Below are 21427 nucleotides of genomic sequence, written 5' to 3'. Positions count from 1 at the left end.
TTCAAATTATTTTAGGGAATTTTATATTAATAAGGATTAATATAAAATATAATGTATAATGATACATAGTATATAGTTAATTATATATATGATTTAAAATTGCTATATAATATGAGAGAATAATATTTTTTTAATATTAAATTAATATGAATTTGATTAATATAAAAGCTATAGAGTAAAATTTAATATGAATTGGATTCAGATTAAAACTATAGGCTAAAAGAGAGATATACATATTTATATGATTTAAATACATGATTAAATAAATATGTGATATTTATATTAATTAATTAATAGTTAATTAATTAATTAATATTTATTTAATCATTTATTATATATTAAATATGATTTAGTATATGTATTTATTAATTAAACCATTTAAAATTAGTTAAGACCTATAATCAGAAGTTGCATGAAAACATTGGTCATAACTAATTTTAAATGGTTTAAAATTAATTCAACTAGACTTATGTTAAATGTTTCTAATATGATTAGAAATAGGTTAATCTTTATTTTTTTTAATAGGATTAATTGGAAAAAAAACAAAAGATTAAATTTATAAAATAATTGTCTATAAGGAACCTATGTCTAAGGAAGGTTTTGTCTAAGGTTGGAGTATTTAAGATGACGGAAACGGAATGCTCCTACTTGGTAATTGACCTGGAAGGTGAATTAGACAAATATTTTTTAAGCATGTAATAAATTATTAAATTTTATTAAATTATTTAATAAATAGTGATCACATATTGTTAAAATATTCAATATAAACATTATATTGAACAAATTAACAATGACCTAGTTAAATTAATTAGCTAAATTTACCTAAGTTAATAAACCTTAAGTTTTAAAACATTTAGTGGGAGAAAAAAGATGTATATGATATGTCATGTTTCCACTTACGTTCTCCCTAAAAGTTCACATTCTGTGGTCCATGCTCAACCTCGTGGTACCCTGAGCGCACATTCCCTTAGGAAAGTATTTGCATGGGTCAATTACAAAATGAATGGAGAAAGTGTTTATAGTAAGTGGGAGAAGAACATGTGTCAACACATCTTACGATCTCCTTTATTAATTTGTAATATTTTTCCATGCTCGATCTCGTAGTGCACTGAGAGCGTCCCCTTAGAAAGATATTTGCATGGAAAGGACAAAGCAAACTTCAGAAATGTATAAGACCACTATGGTCAGTTGCACCAATACTGTCATTCCCTGAGGCAAGCTTATCGGATGCAACCACCCATTTAATATTTCTTTGAAAATTGAAAATAATATTAATAATAAAATAGATTAAAAGTAAGGAGTAAAAAGTAAAAAGAGAGGGAAAAATAGAATTGGGAATCAAGAGCAAAAATGGGTTTTTCTCCAAAACATGAAAGGTATAATAGTCATTTTGTTATAATTTGTTAGGAAAAAAAAAAAGAGAAAAGAAAAGGATGGAGTACTTCCAATTAGAGCCACATGGGTGTGGGGGATTATTGTGTGTTGAAAAGAGAATCCTACACGTGGGAGGAAAGATTAAGTTTCTTTAAAAAAAATAAAAAATAAATAAATTAATAGTGATAAAAAAGATGAAAGGAAATGAAAGTTCGAATTGGTAATTACAGAAGAATGAGAGAGATAGGTCACCAAGGAGATAGAGAGTTTAAGAGGTAGAGTTGGTAGTCCAACATTCAATTCATTTAATATTGAAGGTATACAAGTAGTCTTATGGGCTAAAATCCCATGAAGGGTAATTTTTCTTATTTATTTTGTGAAAATTTCCAAGTTTTTCTTTTGGGTATTTTCTCTTGTTTTTAGTTGAAATTTATTATGGTTTTGAGGGAAAAATGATGGAAGATGATAAGTTTGAATTTAAATTGAGGATTACAATTTATTTTATATGCTTAATGAAGGAATTTAAATTCCGCAAAGTGGAACAATTGAATGCGTTATATCTCTATTTTCATTTTACAGAATATTACAATGTAGAGGTCAAAAACTAACCGGATAAACTAATTTGATCTTAAGCATGTTTTTACTAGAAAAATATAGAGAGGAAAGAGCAAACGTAAATTCATCCTAGAAGTACTAAAACCTTATTGTTTCCTCTCTACAACTAAGATCACGAATAGGTTTGACCTTCTCTTTCTTTCGTTAACAACAGCACGAACTCAACAAACAACAATAAGAAGATACCACCACAAGTGAACCCGAGTTATTCTCAAGATGAGAATCAACATAGAGGTGTGGGTTTCTGTTGGCTAATTTTGGTGAAGGGAGGATTTTTTTTTTTTTTTTTTTTATTTTTTATTTAGTGAATTACGTATCAAAGAGATAGGGAGGAAGATGGATGAAAAAGATAAAAAAAAATCTCTCAACTCCCACCCTTTGGTTGAGTTATTTATCCTTCCTGTTTTTTCTTTTAATTTTCAAAAAACAAATTGATTTTTTTTAATAATAACATATATTAACTAGTTTAATATATATCATAACAAATCATATATTATATCACATATCACATATAGCCTATAGTTTGTATTACATCACATATAATATAACTTATAGTTTATTATTCTCTCATATAACCTATAATATTAATATTAACTACATTCATATTAGTTTTAACCTATAATTTTTATATGAATCATATTCATATAATTAATATTTGAATCATATTCAAATATTTATTTATCTCATTAAAATTTTATATTGTAATGTATCAAATACATTATATTAATTATATCTTATATAATTAATTCCCTTTAATTAATTTGAACAATTCAAATTAATCCAAAATTAATTTGATTCTCATTAATTCTTATTGAGCTAACCAGGGGACCTTATAGACCTATAGATTAAAACTCCAATGATACAAGATTAATTAATTAAATTATTTAATTAAATTTAATTAAATTAATCAATTTTTATTAATCGTCGATCATTCCACTAAAGACCGATAATTGCACTCTTTGCATCATAGATATATTTTTGTGTCCATTGGATATAACCAGTCAACAAGGCATTGACTCTTCACAAATTGCTCGTAAGTATAGTTGGGTCAAAATCAACATTTTACTTCTGTAGTTATATCTAACTTCTTAAGTATCACTGATCTCTCTAATGAAAAATTAGTCATAGTCTAACTATAACTTAACCCCTCTCGAGCCAGGAGAAGGTGTGACTCCACATTGTTCAAAACCCGAAATTAACCTTTAAGGGAGCAATTTATTTACTTATCATAACAATTGGGAAGGAGCGAAATGCTTATTGTGTAGTTGTGTTCCCAGCTCCCCAATCAGACGAATCCAAAAAATGGTAGGCATATTGAGTCGGCGTATCTGACCACTCTCACCCATGCAAATCAAAAGATTTCTTTTATAGGCAAGAGTTCACAACTCACTCAGGGTTAAGGTCAAGTCACTTATAGTCATCCTGATGAAATGTAAGTCTTTTCTAGTAACAGTGTTACAAAGAGAAACTAATCATTTTGTGGTCTGGTCTTATACAAACTTTTTGTATAGGTTACCCCCGCTCACATGTCTCCACATGAATGATCAGGATTAGATCATTTGTAACCCTTTACAGCAATTGTAATAACTACAAAGTGGGTCGTATCCGTAGTGTCACCAGAATAAGGTATCACGCCTTATCCATCTACTACAGATTGTTCAGGTTATTATTTAAACATGATCGACCTGTATGTCTCTACATACATGTTTAAGTTACATCCATTAACCTTGAATCTTAGTTTATTGGTTTTTGGTAAACTCAACTAAATCTCAAATAAAATAACACTTATTTTTATTAAATAAATAATATTTTTGTACAAATACAATTTTTACAACAAGACCACGAGAGTTTGGGGATCAACTCCAACACTTACTATAAAGTTATTTTTAAATTTTAAATTTATGTTTTTAGACAAATTATATTTAGTTTCTCATTTTAAGAGGAATTTAATTTCTGTATCTGGTTTATTTTAACAATTTTATAATATATCATTTATTCGTGATAAAGTGTTTATTTTGAAAAATGGTATTGATATTTGTTTGAAAATAAACAAAAATAACTTATATGTGCTAAAGTCGTTAGCATCAAAATTACTCCATAATGTCGAAATGTTCAACACTGCAACAACACAAAATAAAAGACCAAAAGTTTCTAAAAAAATGCCCATCTTTGGCATCTAAGACTAGGTCATATAAATCTCAATAGGATTGAGAGATTGGTCAAGAATGGATTTCCAAAAGAGTTAGAAGAAAATTATTTACCTGTTTGTGAATCTTATCTAGAAGAAAAAAAAAATGACAAAACGACATTTTACGCAAAAACGTTATAGAGGCAATGAGTCCTTAGGATTTGTACATTCAGACCTTTGTGGTTAGATAAATGTTAAGGCAAGAAGAGGGTATGAATACTTCATCACTTTTTCAAATGATTATTGTAGATTTGGGTATGTTTATCTATTGCAATTTAAGTCTGTTACACTTGAAAAGTTTAAGGTACAAAGCTGAAGTTGAAAATTTATTAGGTAAAAAGACAAAAACACTTCAATCAGATCGAGGTGGAGAGTATATCGATATAACATTCCAGAACTATTTGATAGAACATGAAATCATATCTTAACTCTCAGCACTTGGTACACCTCAACAAAATGGTATATCAGAAGAAAAAAAAACAGAACCTTGTTAGACATGGTTTAATTAATGATGAGTTATGCTTCTCTACTTAACTCGTTTTGGGGTTATGTAATGGAGACGACAACCTATCTTTGGAACCAAGTTCCATCAAAAAGTGTTTCTGAAACACCTTTTGAACTATGGAGAGGTCGTAAAAGTATTTTATGACATCTTAGGATTTGGGGGTGTCTGGCTCATGTTCTATGGCTAACCTAAAGAATTTGGAATCACGTTTGAAGTTACATCAATTTGTAGGCTACTTAAAAGAAATGTGATGTGCTCTCTTTTATGATCCAAAAGAGAATAAAGTGTTTGTATCAACAAATGCTACTTTTTTGGAGGAAGACCACATTAGGAAGCATAAACCAAGAAGCAAAATCGAATTAAATGAACTTTCCAACGAAACTACTGAAACTTCTGAAGGAACTTTTATTCAAGAGACCTATGAGTGGAAGCAGATCTTTCCAATTCATTGTAACAGAATTTTCACATATACATTCAAACATAAAAATATGCATTCACAATGCTAAATTACTGGCATGCTTAGAGAATCAATAAATAAGAGACCGAGGGATCATACCAGTTGAAGAATTTTTCTTCACAGCAAATCTCGCTTTCGCTGGAATGGCAAGCTATCGTTCAACAAATCCCAATCGTCTACCACGAACAGTCTTCACACGAACAGAAGGAAACGGGGGCGACACCACCACTTGGAGCCCTCAGTATTCTCAGAGTGAGAATCTAAAGGGTGGGCTTTATTTGGATTTGGTAGAGGGGAGGAAGAAGGGAGATCGTATACAACGATCAAGCAAGTGGGAGAAAGGCTAGGCTCGTCTATCGTATAGACAAAATGCTTGATCGTTTAGGTGAAGTATACGATCGTGTAGAAAAAGGTAAACGATCGTCTAAACAATCGTGTAAGAAAAGCTAAGTAATCGTCTATACGATCGTTTAGAAAAACTCGGGCACTAAACGATTATTTAGTAAAAGGTAAGCGATCATTTAGTAAATAGCGTGTACGGGTATAAGTGTTAAACGATCGTTCAACGCTATCGTATAAGTAATCGATTGTTCAACATTATCGTATAGGCTCTGATTTTACTAAGCGATGACACACTTCAACACTATGTTCGCTCCAATGTTTAACACACCGTGAGCTATTTAAGAGTCTCAAATCGATTCTTCATCTTACTCATCTGTTATGAAAACAGAAGAGATGCCGACCAATTATCCCATAACTGTCCAATTAATAGATAATAAATATAATCACATTATATTCATAACCTATGGTTTAATATCATATATTAACCATAGTATTTTTTCTCCACTAGATATAAATTATATTTATATCCAATTTTCTCCAAACTAATGTATCTCATACATAAAGTCAATTATATCATATATAATTAACTAGTTCAATTATATCATATATAATCGAACTCCCTCTTGTCAATTTGAACATTTCAAACTGACCCAAAAACTAATTCTCAACTTGTATTCAAGCTACCAAGGGGACCTTATGGACCTATGGCTCGAAGCTCTAACGGTACGTGAATAACCGACGAAACTCTTTAGCCACGATATCCCCCATCCGTTAACTGCCAGACATTCCATTAAAGACCAACAACTGAACTCTTTTTACCATAGATATATTTATATGTCCATTGGATATAACCAATCACCAATACGATGACCCTTCACAGATGCTCGTAAGTACAGTTGGCCAATTTACCATTTTGCCCCTGTAGTTACATCTTACTACTTAAGTACCCCTGATCCCTTTAATAAACAATACAACATAGTCCTACTATGTGTGAACACCTCTCGGGCTATGAGAAGGTGTGTGGTGCCACATCTTTTAAACCCCGGGATCAGCCCTTAAGGGAACAATCTATCTACTTACCCCTGCTTCGGGGAAGGAGTGAACTCCATCTTGTGAAGCTGAGTTCCTAGCTCCCAAATCAGACGAATCTCCAAAGTGATAGGTTTGAGTCGGCGCTCTGGCCACTCGCACCCATGAAAATCAAAGGACTGCTCTTAATGGCAGGAGTTCTCAACTTACTCAGGATTGAGGTCATGTTACCTATGGTCATCCTAGTGAAGTGAAGTTTATGTCATGAACGAAGTTATATGACGAGACGTTAACACTTCGTGGTCAGGTCTTATACAAACTCTTTGTATAAGATGCCCCCGCTCGTATGTCCCCTACACGAATGATCAGGATCAGACCATCTGCGACAAGTCACAACACTTGTAACTATTCCACAAAGCAGGCCACGTCCGTAGCGTTACCAGGATAAGGTTTCCCTCTTATATCCATATACTACAGACCATTTTGATTGTCACTTAAGACATGATCCACTTGTATGTCACCACATACATGCTTAAGTTACATAAAGACAACCAGGGATTTTAAGTTTATTGATTTGTGGTAAAACAAATAAAATATCTAAATGTGTAAAGTCAAGAAGTGAAGTAAATATCATATATTATACATCACAAGAGTTCGTACAAAATGTGTTTACAAACTACAAGACACGAGACTTTGGGGCATCAACCCCAACAACTTCAACAAGAGTTGTTGAAGAACCAAGCACTTTAACAAGGGGTGTTGATGTTGTTTCATCTAGTCAAGTGCATCCTTCTCGAGAGTTAAGGGAGCCTTGACGTAGTGACAGGATTATTACCAACTTACCCCCTATTTTGATTTAACAAAAACTCAAGCCGTCATACCAGATGGTGAGATCGAGAATCCATTGGCCTATAACCAAGCAATGGGTGATGTGGACAAAGATGAATGAATTAAATTTATGAATCTTGAGATGAAATTTATGTACTTCAATAAAGTCTGGGATCTTGTAGATCAACCCGATGGGGTAAAACTTATAGGTAAAATGGATCTACACGAGGAGAAGAAGTATAGATGAAAATGTGCAAATTTTTAAGGCTAGAATGGTGACAAACGGTTATACCCAGATTGAGGGGGTATATTATGATGAAACCTTCTCACCTGTTATCATGTTAAAGTTTATCCATATTCTCTTTTCTATTGCCACATATTATGACTATGAAATATGACAAATGGATGACAAGACTGGCTTTTTGAATGGTAATTTTGATGAGAATATCACATGAAACAACTAGAGGGATTCATTACCTAAGGTCAAGAGCAAAAAGTTTTCAAATTTAATCGGTCCATTTATGGATTGAAGTAATGATAGCACAAAAAATTTGGTATCTTCCTTTCTTAATTTGAGGTCGTTACTACGTTTAATTTGTGTATTTAATATTTTTCAAGGTTTTGGGCACCTAGGAGGTAGAAACGACCATTGCAGGCTATTTGAGGTTAATTTGCACCAATTAGGAGCTAATTTGAGCATCCAGGTTTCAAAAGAGGCAAAATGATCAAAATGCCCCTGGATAAAGCGTCACAACGCACAATCGCGTGAAGCGTTATGCTCAAAGGAAGTAGCCTCAACATTCTGAAGAAACAGGGAAGCGTAACAATGCTGTGCACAGCGTAGTTACGCTCCAAACTTTGACGGAGGCAGAGAGCAATGTGCGCACGCCCGAGCGTAACGCTGGACGTCGCTATGCTCAAACATTATGCTGCGACAACTTTTGGCCAGCGTTGCTGCACTTCAACCGAGCATAGCAACGTTGTGCAATAGATTTATATATTCTTCTTCGACTTTAGGGGAAATTAATCACCTTCTATTCGGCTTCTGACCCCCTTTCCCCTCTTTTCTCTCTTCCACTATCTTCTTCAGGTGTTCATTTTGTAATTAATCAAGGAGATTCTGGGATTCGTCTTCTTCACTCTATGAGGAGGTAAGTTCTAGGGTTTCTTAATTTAAAGGATTTGGAGAAACCATTGTAATTTTGGGAGAATTTTTATATTATGATGTATATATTTTGTTTATGGATTCTCACTCTCAATTTACAGAATGTGAATTGCATTTCCATATATTTGATTGACAACCCATACTTGTTTATGTAGTTCTATGCTTAGGTTTAACCTTAATTAAGGTAATGAACCATATGAAGCAAGAAATTGGATTAAATTTCTTAGTCGTGAAGTCGATTGCACTAAGTAATGCCTTAATTAATCTTGATGTGAAAAATCATATTGAAGAAGTTAACTAGACGGTGGAAGTTAATTAGTTCATCCTAGCGTCTCCCTAAAGCTTAATACGATTAGTTAATGTGTTTAGAGTGGACTCGTCTTCTCATGTTAGCGAATTAGATAATAAGGATAGTTAATTAGGATTCTAATTAATTTGGCTAGACATAGGCAAAAAAAGTTTAGTCATATTATGATAACTCAATGATCTAAATTTCATTAGACAACTCCATTCCTCTAAACTAGGACGCCTTGATTAATTGTGTTTCTATCTTTTACTTTTCTGCACTTTAATTTCATGTATTTCCAATTATCCAATCCACACCAAACTCTTCCCCCTCCATTTACCGCTTTAACTAAAAATGAGCTTCGAGGAAATAATCTTCTGTGATTCCTTGTGGTTCGATCTCGGTCTTGCCGCTTGTGCTACTAGTTAGTATAAGTGATCAGTTAAGTGATTTATAAATATTATTTGATTGTCGGAGAGAGGTTTGCGACGGCCACTCTATCGATCCTTCAAACAAGCATCTCGATCTTGAAATATAAGATTTGATACTGTGATAAAATCATATGACTTTGACTAGAATATTGATGAACCCTATGTATACAAGAAAATCATCAATAATTCAATATCTTTCTTAGTATTGTATGGAGATGATATCCTACTCATCGGGAATGATGTAGGCTTATTGACTGATGTTAAAAAAATGATTGGCTATACACTTCCAAATGAAAGATTTGGGTGAAGCACAATTTGTTTTAAAGATCCAGATCATCAAGGATCGTAAAAACAAAATGCTAACCTTGTCTCAAACATTATATATCAACAATATTTGTCAGGTATTCAATGTAGAATTCCAAGAAGGATTTACTAACTTTCAAGCATGAAATTATTTTGTCTAAGAGACAATGTCCTAAGATACCTCAAGAGGTTGAGAAGATGAGATAGATTCCCTATGCATCTGCAGTAGGTAGCCACATGTATTCCATGTTGTGTACTAGGTCGGATATTTGCTATGCAGTGGGAATAGTCAATAAATATTAATCCGATCTTGGATTTGATCACTGGACAACGGTTAAAACTATTCTTAAGTATCTTAGGAGAATGAGAAACTACATATCAATGTATAATGCTAAGGATTTGATCCTTATAGAATACACCGATTCTGAATTTTAGATTGATAAGGATTCTAGGAAATCCATATTAGGATCAGTATCCACTCTTAACGGAGGGGCTATAGTATCGCGTAGCATCAAGCAAGCCTGTATTGCTAACTCTATCATGGAGGCAGAGTGTGTAGCTGCTTGTGAAGCTACAAAAGAAGTTGTTTGGCTCATAAAGTTTTTAATAGACTTGGAAGTGGTTCCAAATACGTCAAAGCCAAAATTAAATTAATCAAACTCTTTAATTAATATAATCAACATTCATTAACTGTAGGTCACTCCATTAAAGACACACAACTGCACTCTTCATATTGTACATATATTTATATGTCCATGGATATAACTACTCACTAATAAGTCGATTCTTCACGAGTTGCTCGTAATTACAGCTGGGTCAAAATTACCATTTTCCTCTGTAATTACATCTTTCTCCTTAAGTTCCACTAATCCTCTAATGAACAATCTGTTTATGGTCCTATTATAAACAAATCCCTCTTGGACCAATAAGAGGGATGAGCTCTTTGTTTAAGACCTGAAGTCAATACTTAAGAGAACAATTCATCTACTTTCCTTAAAAGTGGGAAGGAGGGAATTCCATCTTGTGGAGTTATGTTCTCGCTCTCTACTTAGACAAATCCCTAAAGTGATAGGCTCATTAAGTCGGCAACACATGTCACTCTCACCCATACAAATCAAAAGATTACCTTCATATACAGGAGTCTATAACCCACTCAGAATTGAGATCGAGTTACTTATGACCATCCTATGAAATGTTAGTTTCTTCAATTAACGATGGAATAAAAAATTTCGTGGTCCAGTCTTATACAAATTCTTTGTATAGGATACCCTCACTCACATGTCTCCACATGAACGACTTGGATCAATCCGTTTATAATACTTACAACTCTTGTGACACTTAAAAAGTGGGTCGTATCCACAGTGTCACCAGGATAAAGTCCATATACTGTAAATATTTTAGGTTATTTCATGAATATGATCCACTTGTATGTGTACCAAATACTGTTCAAGCTACATAAAATAACCTTTGAAATCAGTTTATTGGATTGAGTTAATGTGTTCTAAATGTCAAATAAAATACTACTTATTTTATTAAATAAATAATTTATATTTACAAATTACAAACTACAAGATCCACGAAATTTAGGACACTAAATCCAATAATCTTCCACTTGTCTTAAAGCGAATGGGGTGTACAGTACATACAAAATAAAGTACAATACAACAAACTAGGGCATACATTATACCCCATAATACTCTCACTTGCCCTAGACAAGATGATTCAAATCCTGTACACCTAGACTCTCCAGGTGACCCTAAAAATTTTTAGTTATGAGGGTTTTCGTAAAAGGATCAACAACATTATGCTCCGAACCAATCTTCATGACAATCACGTCTCCCCGTTGTGCAATCTATCGTATGAGATGATATTTGCGCTCAATATGTTTTCCTCTCTTGTGGCTTCGAGGCTCCTTGAAGTTTGCCACAACAACACTATTATCACAATATAAGGTGAATCATTGTAGATTTTAATTTGTAGGTCCATTAGGTTCCCCTATTAGCTCACTAAGGGTAAAACAAAAATCAATTGATTTTTGGAATAATTTGAATTGTTCAAATTAATTTAGGGAATTTTATATTAGTAAAGATTAATATAAAGTATAATGTATAATGATACATTATAGTATATAGTTAATTATAAATATGATTTATAATTACTATATAATATGAGAGAATAATATTGAAATAAGATTCGAATATTAAATTAATATGAATCGAATTCATATAAAAACTGTAGAGTAAAATTTAGTATGAATTGGATTCACATTAAAAATATATGTTAAGAGAGATATATGCATTTTTATATGATTTAAATGCATTATTAAATAAATATGTGATATCTATATTGATTAATTAATAGTTAATTAATTAATATTTATTTATTTATTATATATATATAAATAAAATAATTAAAAATAAATTAACTTCCTTATAGTTATGCAGATGAGTGGAGAGTGGGGTGAAGGTTACTTTCCCCTCACGTTAGTTTTTGCGTTAAAAACATAGAAACACAGAAGGTTTTTTATGCTGAATCTCTAATCACTCTATGCAATTAATTTTTTTTTTTTTTTTTTTTTTTTTTTTTTTGCATTCTCTTTAAAATTCTAAGAAGAATTTTCCTGCCATTTTGGATCCTACCATCTATGATTTTTCCTGAAGACATAGTAGGTTAGTCTAACGGCGGTGTTTGTTAAAAGATTGGTCTTCAAAGATTGTGTAGAGAAATTTCATTGAAGAATTGGTCTTCAAGGGTAACTTTTCTATACTGTAGTTTTTAAATGCTTAACCTTTATGTCTCTAACAAATCAATTATGTGATTTTTCAAATCTCGATTCAAAGACATGCTTCCATTTTGGGATTCAATCCCTTCACTTTGTTCCTAAAAAATATAAGTTCTTCATATGAACGATCCTCCACAGTTATATAAACACCATGGACATATTGCAAAAAGACTGTTGATTCATCATTTCAATTTGGATTGGTGTCCCCTATATAGGAAAAATGATGAAACATTGGACCATTTATTCACCAACTGTGAGTATACTATAGTTCTGTGGAATAAGATGAGATCCACCCTTGGTCTTTACCCTTTTCTTTTTCACAGTGATAGCTCACTTTTCCAACGCCTTTGCCTTCACAATTAGAATTCACAAAAACAGATCATCATCTTCAACACAGTCACAACCATTAGTTGGTCTATTTGGAACGAGAGAAATAATCGTATTTGCAAAAACTTATCTGTCATTGTAGGTATAAACATTAACAATGATAGGATTGAGGCCATTACTTTCAGGTGGAGGATCTCTTCACAAAACTTCCCACTTACCTACCTCGGAGCCTTTCTTAGTGGTAAGCCAACATCAAAGGGATTTTGGGAATCTGTTATTGAGAAAATCAACAAGAAAATGAACAACTAGAAATATTCTTACATATGTAAAGGAGGTAGAATTACCTTGATCAACTCCTCTCTAAGTACCCCTCCCCACATATCTCTCTTTACCTTCCAAGTATTGACCTCTGTCTACAAAAAAATTGAGAAACACATGAGGGATTTCTTGTGGAAAGGGCCTGACTCTAATCACAATCCTCATCTAACTTGATGGTCCATTGTTACTACTCTTAAAAATAAAGGTGGTGTGGGTATTGCAAAACTTTTTTATACCAATTTTGCCTTATTGTGCAAATGGCTCTAGAGATTCATTGGGGAAGATACATGCCTTTGGAGAAAAATTGTACTACTAAATATGGCAAAGATAAACAAAATGACTTCCCCTACTTCATAAAAAATAATACAACAAAAGCACCTTGGAGAGTCATTTTGAAGGGCATCGATTGGATCAAAGCTCATTTTTCTTGGAATATAAATAATGGCGAAAAAAAATATCTTTCTAATTTGATAGTTGGAGCACCATTATCTGCTTACTGTCAAAGAGGCTTTTTGCTTTGACTACTAAACCCAACCTCACTGTCAAAGAGGCTTGGAATATAAATGCCAACACTTGGGATATCAAACCCCGTAGACCCTTTCTACTGAGAGAACTAAATAGTTGGAATTCTGTCAATGCTGACCTCATTATCCCTAATCCTAACAGAGGTCCCAACTATACAAGATGACATCTTAATAGAGATAACAACTTTCAAATCTCCTTCATCAAAGTGGCTCTATATCAACCCAGTCCTAGAGACATTATTAATATTGACAGCAAAGATTTTGACAATATTTGGAAGTCCTTTGTTCCTAATTAATGTAAGTTCTTCATTTGGATGATCCTCTACAGTTGTATAAACACCATGGACATATTGCAAAAGATCATCCGCTCATCTGTTTCGATCAACGTTTTAAATCTCTCTTGTATTCTCGTAGTTTGTAAACTCTGCATAAATAAATTGTTATTATTAAAACAATTGTTATTTTATGAGCATACACTCAATCCAATAAAAAAAAAAAGATCCTAGGTTATTTTACGTAATTTAAACATGTATGTAGAGACATATAAGTGGATCAAGTTTAAATGATAAACTAAATGGTCTATAGTAGATGAATAAGGCTTGGTACCTTATTCTGGTGACACTACAGATATGGTCCGCTTTATAGTTGTTACAAAGTGTTGTAATGTGCTAAAAATGATCTGATCTTGATCATTCATGAGGAGGTATGTGAGCGTGGGTATCCTATACAAAGAGTTTGTATAAGACCGGACCACAAAATGAATAGTCTCATTATATAACACCCTTAATAGTAAAGACTTACATTTCACTAGGATGACCATAGATGACATGACCTGAATCTTGAGTGAGTTGTGAACTCCTGCCTATGAAAGCGGTCCTTTGATTTGCATGGGTGAGAGTGACCAGATCGCTGACTCAATATGCCTACCAGTTTGGGGATTCGTCTGATTGCGGAGCTGGGAAGATAAATATACAAGACAGAATTCACTCATTCCCTGATGTTGGGTAAGTAGATAAATTACTGGACTGATTTTATAGCTTGAACAATGTGGCGCCACACTCTCTCTTGGCCTTGGAGGGTTTGTTCATAATTGGACTATGACTTATTGTTCATCAGAGGGATCGGTAGTACTTAAAGAGTTAGATGTAACTACAGGGGTAAAAGGACAATTTTGGCCTAGTTGTACTTACAAGCAATTTGTGAAGAGTCATCGCTGTTGACTGGTTATATCCAATGGACACATAAATATATATGTAGTGCGAAGAGTGCAACTGACGATCTTTAGTAGAGTGACCGATAGTTAATGAAAGTTGGGTAATTTAATTAAAGGAGTTTAATTAATTATCAAGTACCATCGTAGCTTCAATCTACAAGTCCATAAGATTCCCTCTGTTGCTCAATTGGGATTATTGAGAATTAATTTTTGATTAATTTGAATTGTTCAAATTAATTGAGAAAATTAATTATATATGATATAATTGATTTAAATTAATTACATGTGATAAAATTAATATAATGTACTTGATACATCATAATATAAAGTTTATATTGAGAGGAAATAAATATTTGAATATGATTCAAATATTAATTATGTGGATTAGATTCATATAATTAAATTTAATATAAATTTGATTATATTAAATATCATAAATTATTGAGAGATTTTCGAACTATAGGTTATATTATATTATGATATAATATAAACCATAGATTATAAATGTTATATTAGATATGACATTTAATATAATGTATATTATATGATAAGTTGGTTATCATATAATTACATTATCTTACTATTAAATAAAAAATATTTTAATTTAATTTTAAAATAAAAATGGGAGGGAGATATGTAATTCCCTCCACATATCTCTCATTCTATCATGAGAAGTTAAAAAGAAACCGTTTTTTTGGTTCTCTGGATGGTGTGTTTTGAACATAGACCTGTAAAATTTCTTCTCTAAGAAATTCTTCCTCCTCCTCCCAAAATCAACATAGACATAGGAAATATTTGAGTTAGAGCTACAACTACGAGTGCTACAGATGATTTAATGAGAGGAATGGAAGTGATTGACACGAGAGCTCCTCTAAGTGTTCCAGTTGGCTGAGCCTTTACAATCAGAATTCACAAAAAAATATCATCATCTTCAACATGGCCACAACCATCAGCTGGTCTTATTGTAGCTGGTGCCATAGATCTAAGCTCTTCTCGACTCGATAGTCCTATTACTATTTCCTTAAACATGAATGCTTTTGTATAGTTTTTTTCTCTCTTTTTGGGTGGCTTCTCTTCAGCCTCTTTTTTTATCAGCTTCTTTATTATGAGCTTCTCATTCTTATGTACTATCTTTTTTATACTAATGAAGTTGGGATATGATTAGGGTGCTACGAGGGTGCCAACCTAGTTGGAATGCTCTGGTGCACCTATTGACTCATATTATCATTTTGGAAAAAAAAAATTACAGATATTAAATGTCTATTTGAAATCTCATGGAAATAACCGTGGAACAAATAGGACATGAAATATTGGAAAATGGAAGTACTTGATTTTGATATGAGAAAAAGTTACTTGTAAATTTGTTGGATTGTATCAATTTTAACTCTAAACTTGTGGTTACTATTGCATCATCTATCTAAACATGGGGTCCAATGGTTTGATGAGACTTCATATGTATCACTTATTGATTATATTTAATTTGCTTTGTTAGTTAATGTTGTTGTTCCTTACTTCACGTATAAAAGAAAAAAATGAACATGCATACATGTATAAGATTGGAAATAATGTATAAGATTGGAAATAATGGTATTGTAGATAAAATGTTTGCTTTAGTCCATCGTGTTTAATTTCAATTTATTATTTATTTATTCAGAAATTTTCAATTTAGTCTCGTGTATTTTAAGATATTTAAATTTGTCTTATGATAAATTTGCATGAAAAAAAAGAAGTGTAATGAAGTTATATAAATTTAGAGGAGGAAAATTGACATCTAAAAGAAGGAAAGTTTGTATATCCTCATTGAAAATTCAAATAATGCTTTACAGAAAAGCTCAGTTCTTTTCACCAAATTTCAAAGAAGTTGCTCGAAATTTTGAGCAATTTAGGAAATTTAGTCCCTATGGTAGAAATAAATTGTAAGGTTTAATAAGACTTCATGCATAAATAAACCATTAAACTAATTTGGGACTCAATATTTTTATAAAATACAAAATTTACGTCATAAAATATTAAAAATTGATATTTAATTTTGATCAAATCTTTTACATGAAAATAAAAAATACGGGAACTAAATGGTTGTTACTTTCAAAAAAATTCAGGGACAAAAAATGATTTTTAACCATTTTTTTAAATAATTATATTATTATTTAAATTATTGTAGGTCTATTATTTCCCTTCCCAGCCCTAAATTCACAACTGAATCTTCACATCAGTGGCAGTAAAGTAAAAAAAAAAAACGAGAGACTGAAAATTATTAGGAAAAAAATGTGAAAAAGAAAGGGAAGAATTTGTGTATTAAGAATTGAATGATTCATTTGATTGTGCACAAAATTCTCTGTTTTTGGCCTTCCTTTAATGAATACCATAAACTCTCAAAACCATCCAAAGCCTCAATTGGCCGATTCATTCTCCTAATTCCAAGGAACCTTCAACAAAACCAACCCATTTCTCTCTAAACCTATTAACAAATTACAACCCAAAATTCCAACGCAATCAAAATCAAATTCCCCAAACTCTAAAAGAAAAAAACAAAAAACAAAAAACAAGTGGGTCCAAAATCCTAAAATTCCTTTCAATGGCTACAATCTCATTTCACAGTGGAAGTTTCCGATCATGAATCTAACAACAACAATGGAAGATGCTCATAACCTTCAGAACATACCTTCTTTCAAATTGTCCCGTTATTCCTCCAGCACCCGAGACTCCGATCCCGGCGATGACCTCCGATACACTAGCTTGAAGGACATTCTTCTGAATTCGCCGTCGTACAGCGGCGTAAATGATTTCAACGAATTCAATTCGTCAAATATTTCGATCCGAAACGAATTAGTGAAAAGAGCCGCGTCGGCGTATCTTCAATCGGCGGCGATTTTGATCAGCCGGGATGAAAGCTGTTTCGTCGGATTCTGGGAGAGGCTTAGGATCAAACTCGTCGCCCTCCGTTCCCGTTGGTGTGATTGTTTTCAACGTATTTTTGGCTTCTTTAGTTTTGCCCTAGACTAAGACTAGACCTTCCTCCACTTTTTATTTTATTTGTTTAATCTGTTTTCGGAATTGGTTTTTTTTTTCTTTTTTTTTTCCTTCGAAAGTAGAAGAAAAAAAAATAAAATAGAAGAAAAAAAAATCAGTTGACACTTCTTATGTCAATGCTTTTTTAGTTTCACTTTTCTTTTTGTGTATAAATTGTATATTAACTATTATCTTTTTTTTCCCTTCCAATCGTTGTTTAATAAGTTGGTTGATTTAGTTGTTTAATTATGTTAAAACTAGTATTTCAAACGGTTGAAATTTACATCTTTAATTCACTATTTCACTATATTATAATGTTTTTTTAGTTCTAACTTGGAGTCAAGTTTTGAACCTACCATTATTATTGGTTTTAGATTTTTGTCTTTTTTAAAATTGTGCTTGTTTTCTTAATATTGTAGACTATACTTATTCTCATGTATCATTTTTCTTTTATCCACAAAAAGAAATTAAAAAATAATTCATTTTTTAAAAATATTTGCTGCGTGCAAATTACGAAGATAGGTGCAGACCCATAGATGAAGAGGTGTTTATAGACTTAATTTTCAAACATAAAAAAAAAAAAAAAAAATTTAAGTCAAATAATTACCAAATGGAACTTATGTCGTTAGGATTCAATTGATTCCTATGTAAACTTTGAAGTTCTATGAATATCAAGTTTTCAAAAATTTTAGACCATAATTTGTGTAGAAACCCCAAGTTTTTACAATAGGGATTAAATCTTTAAAAATTGTGAAATACATAGACTAAATCATTTTTAAGGATTAAATTGTTATGAATTTGATAGTATAAGGTTTAATGTTACTCACTAAAGTTGGACCAGAGGGTTAGTTTCCTAAAATTTTAGGTCTTTCTAAATCTATTATTATTTACTATTGATAGAATTTTATAGATTTATCCATATTTTTAGCTTACTAAAATATCATAAATGAGATCGGATTTTATTATTAATTAATTAATTAATTAATCTCTTCAAGAGGCAAAATCTGAATGTACATCGTTTTGTTTTGTTTTGTTTTAAATCAAGTTTACAAGTATGCTATGTTGGACTTATTTTTGGGAGTATATTATATACTAATTCGTCTTTTTATATTCTCATTTAGGCTTAGATTTCTCCTTAATTCTGTACGCTATTTTTTTTTTCAATATTTTTCTCTTATATTTTATTTCATTTGATTTAATCAATTTTTCTTTGGAAGGAAAAAAGAAAAAAAAAAAAGAGAGATTTTTCGTCAAAAAAAGGAAATCTAAGTTCTTCCTTTTTATTTGACTGTATTTAAGTTTTGAGACAATTATTTAGTAGTTACTTTGTGCATTAATCAAATTAAAAATTTGCAGAGAACTTGATACTGTGAGTATTAGAGATGAGAGTCGTGGGTGGATTACTAAAATTGAGCATTGGGTATAAATTGCATCATTTACTAAGCTAAGAGTTCAATTTAATGAAATGGAAAGTTTAAATGAAAATTGAAACAACTTAGATAGGTGTAAAAATTGAAAACTTTCCCTATTTTTCTTAAATAATCCTACCCACTTTTAGTATTGTTATTATTATTTTTAATACCATATTAGATTACATGAGATTTCATTTAAAAAATCAATTGGTTACGAGGCCTCCATGTATCGTATAAATATTGTAAAGTCCCTTAACTTTTTTTAATATGAATTTCTATTGACTTCAAAGTAGAAGAGTGATGCTCAAAATTACCAATTTTAATTATATGCACCAATACTTCTTAATTACTTGGAAGGTGGGATAATTTGTGTAACTTACAAGTTTGTAAACAAAAAACAAATTGTGATTAGGAATATATGGTAATTGTTGTAGAATTGGGGAGCATAAGAGAACATGGATATGGAGAAAATATAAAATAATGATAAATAAATAAAATAATATAACAAAATATAAGAAATTATGTAAATGGAAAAATTTCCCAAACTTTTGAATTTCTCACCAATCTTTTTACATCTTTTCAAAGACCAGAAAAACTCATTGTTTATAGAACTTATGGCAACTAGGATGTGACTATTAAGACACTTAATCATGTAAGAATTTGTAACACATGGGGTACCATGTTTAAGGACACATGGTCCCTTTTTGGGATGGACATCTATTATTATAATATTTATTATATCCCTTAGATGCCAATTACATATATGAAGTATGTCTCCTTAAAATTTTACTAGGAAAAAAGGAAAAAAATCCTAGTGAATAAAAAATAGTACATATTTCATATAATCTAATAAATTAAAAAGAATACAATATATTTACTCTCTCATGGAAACATCACTTGAGATCTCTAAGTCGCCGCATCCAATGTTATGCACCAATTTCTCAAAAATTGTAGTTGGTAATGATTTTATAAACAAGTCTGCCAAATTATCCTTGGAACAAATTTTTTGTACAACGATATCACATTTTCTTCAAGATCATGAGTGTAGAAAAGCTTTAGTGAAATATGTTTTGTTCTATCTCCTTTAATATATCCTCATTTGGTTTGGAATATGTATGTTGTGTTGTCTTCGTATAATATCATTGGAAGATTTTTACTAGAGGATAAACCACATGTTCCATGAATGTGCTGAGTCATAGATCTTATCCATACACATTCTCGACTAGCCTCGTGGATTGTAAAAGTTTCAACATGATTTGAGGAAGTAGCCGTTATGGTCTATTTCATTGATCACCCGATACAACAGTTCCTCCACATGTGAATAGATAACCTGGTTGAGATCTAACTTTATGTGGATTAGATAAATATCCAGAATCTTCATAATCAACTAGATCAAAATTTGATTTATTTAAATAAAACAAACCCATATCAGTCGTTCCTCAGAGATAACGAAATACTTAATTCTACTCCAATGTCTTTTTGTTGGAGAAAAACTATATCTAACTAATAAATTTATTGAAAATGCAATATGATCTTGTATTATTAGCAAGATACATAAGTGCACTAATTGCACTAAGATAGGGTACTTTAGAACCAAGAAGTTCTTCATTATCGTCTCGAGGTAGAAATATATCTTTCTTTACATCTAGTGAACAAATTTCCATTAGAATGTTCAATGGATATGCTTTGTCCATATAAAATATTTTCAAAACTTTTCTTGTATAAGTTGACTGATGAACAAATATCCTATCTGTTAAATGCTCAATTTGCAAACCAAGGAAAAACTTTGTTCTTCCAAGATATTTCATCTCAAATTATTTCTTAAGATATTATATTGTCTTTGAAAGCTTTTCAAGAGTTCCAATTATATTTAAATCATCAACATATATAGTTATAATAGTAAATCTTGACTGTGATTTCTTTATAAAAACACATGGACATATTAGATTGTGTTGATATCCTTATTTCAACAAATATCCACTCAGACGATTGTACCACATTCGTCCTGATTGTTTCAATCCATATAGCGATCTCTGTAACTTTATTAAATACAATTCCTGGGAATTTGATTTATATATTTCAAGTACCTTAAATCCTTTTGGATTCTCATATAAATATCATTATCAAGAGATCCATATAAATATGTTGTGACTACATCCATAAGATGCATCCAGATTTTTATACACAGTCATGCCAATTAAATATCTTAATGTAATTGCATCAACCACCAAAGAATACGTCTCCTCATAATCAATACACAGTCTTTGTGAAAAACCTTGTGCAAATAGTCTTGCTTTATATCTTGTGACCACATTATTT

At 31.4% G+C, this 21427-nt stretch overlaps 1 protein-coding gene across 1 annotated transcript; it reads left to right on the top strand.

Annotated features, from left to right (window-relative positions):
• Nucleotides 1-17318: 17318 nt before the first annotated feature.
• LOC150036975 (uncharacterized) lies at nucleotides 17319-17690 on the top strand. The gene has a single exon (XM_090311834.1). The coding sequence runs from the start codon at nucleotides 17319-17321 to the stop codon at nucleotides 17688-17690; it is 372 nt and encodes a 123-aa protein (XP_090167960.1).
• Nucleotides 17691-21427: the final 3737 nt, after the last annotated feature.

The sequence above is a fragment of the Benincasa hispida genome, chromosome 3 (genome assembly GCF_027475165.1).
Source record: "Benincasa hispida cultivar pf3 chromosome 3, pf3_genome.v1.1, whole genome shotgun sequence".
NCBI classification, from domain to species: domain Eukaryota; kingdom Viridiplantae; phylum Streptophyta; class Magnoliopsida; order Cucurbitales; family Cucurbitaceae; genus Benincasa; species Benincasa hispida.
Note: the sequence above shows the minus strand (reverse complement) of the source record. Positions and strands in the feature narration are given on the sequence as shown.

Coding starts and splice junctions, on each gene's coding strand:
- LOC150036975 (XM_090311834.1), top strand. CDS start 17,319: ATGGAAGATGCTCATAACCTTCAGAACATACCTTCTTTCAAATTGTCC.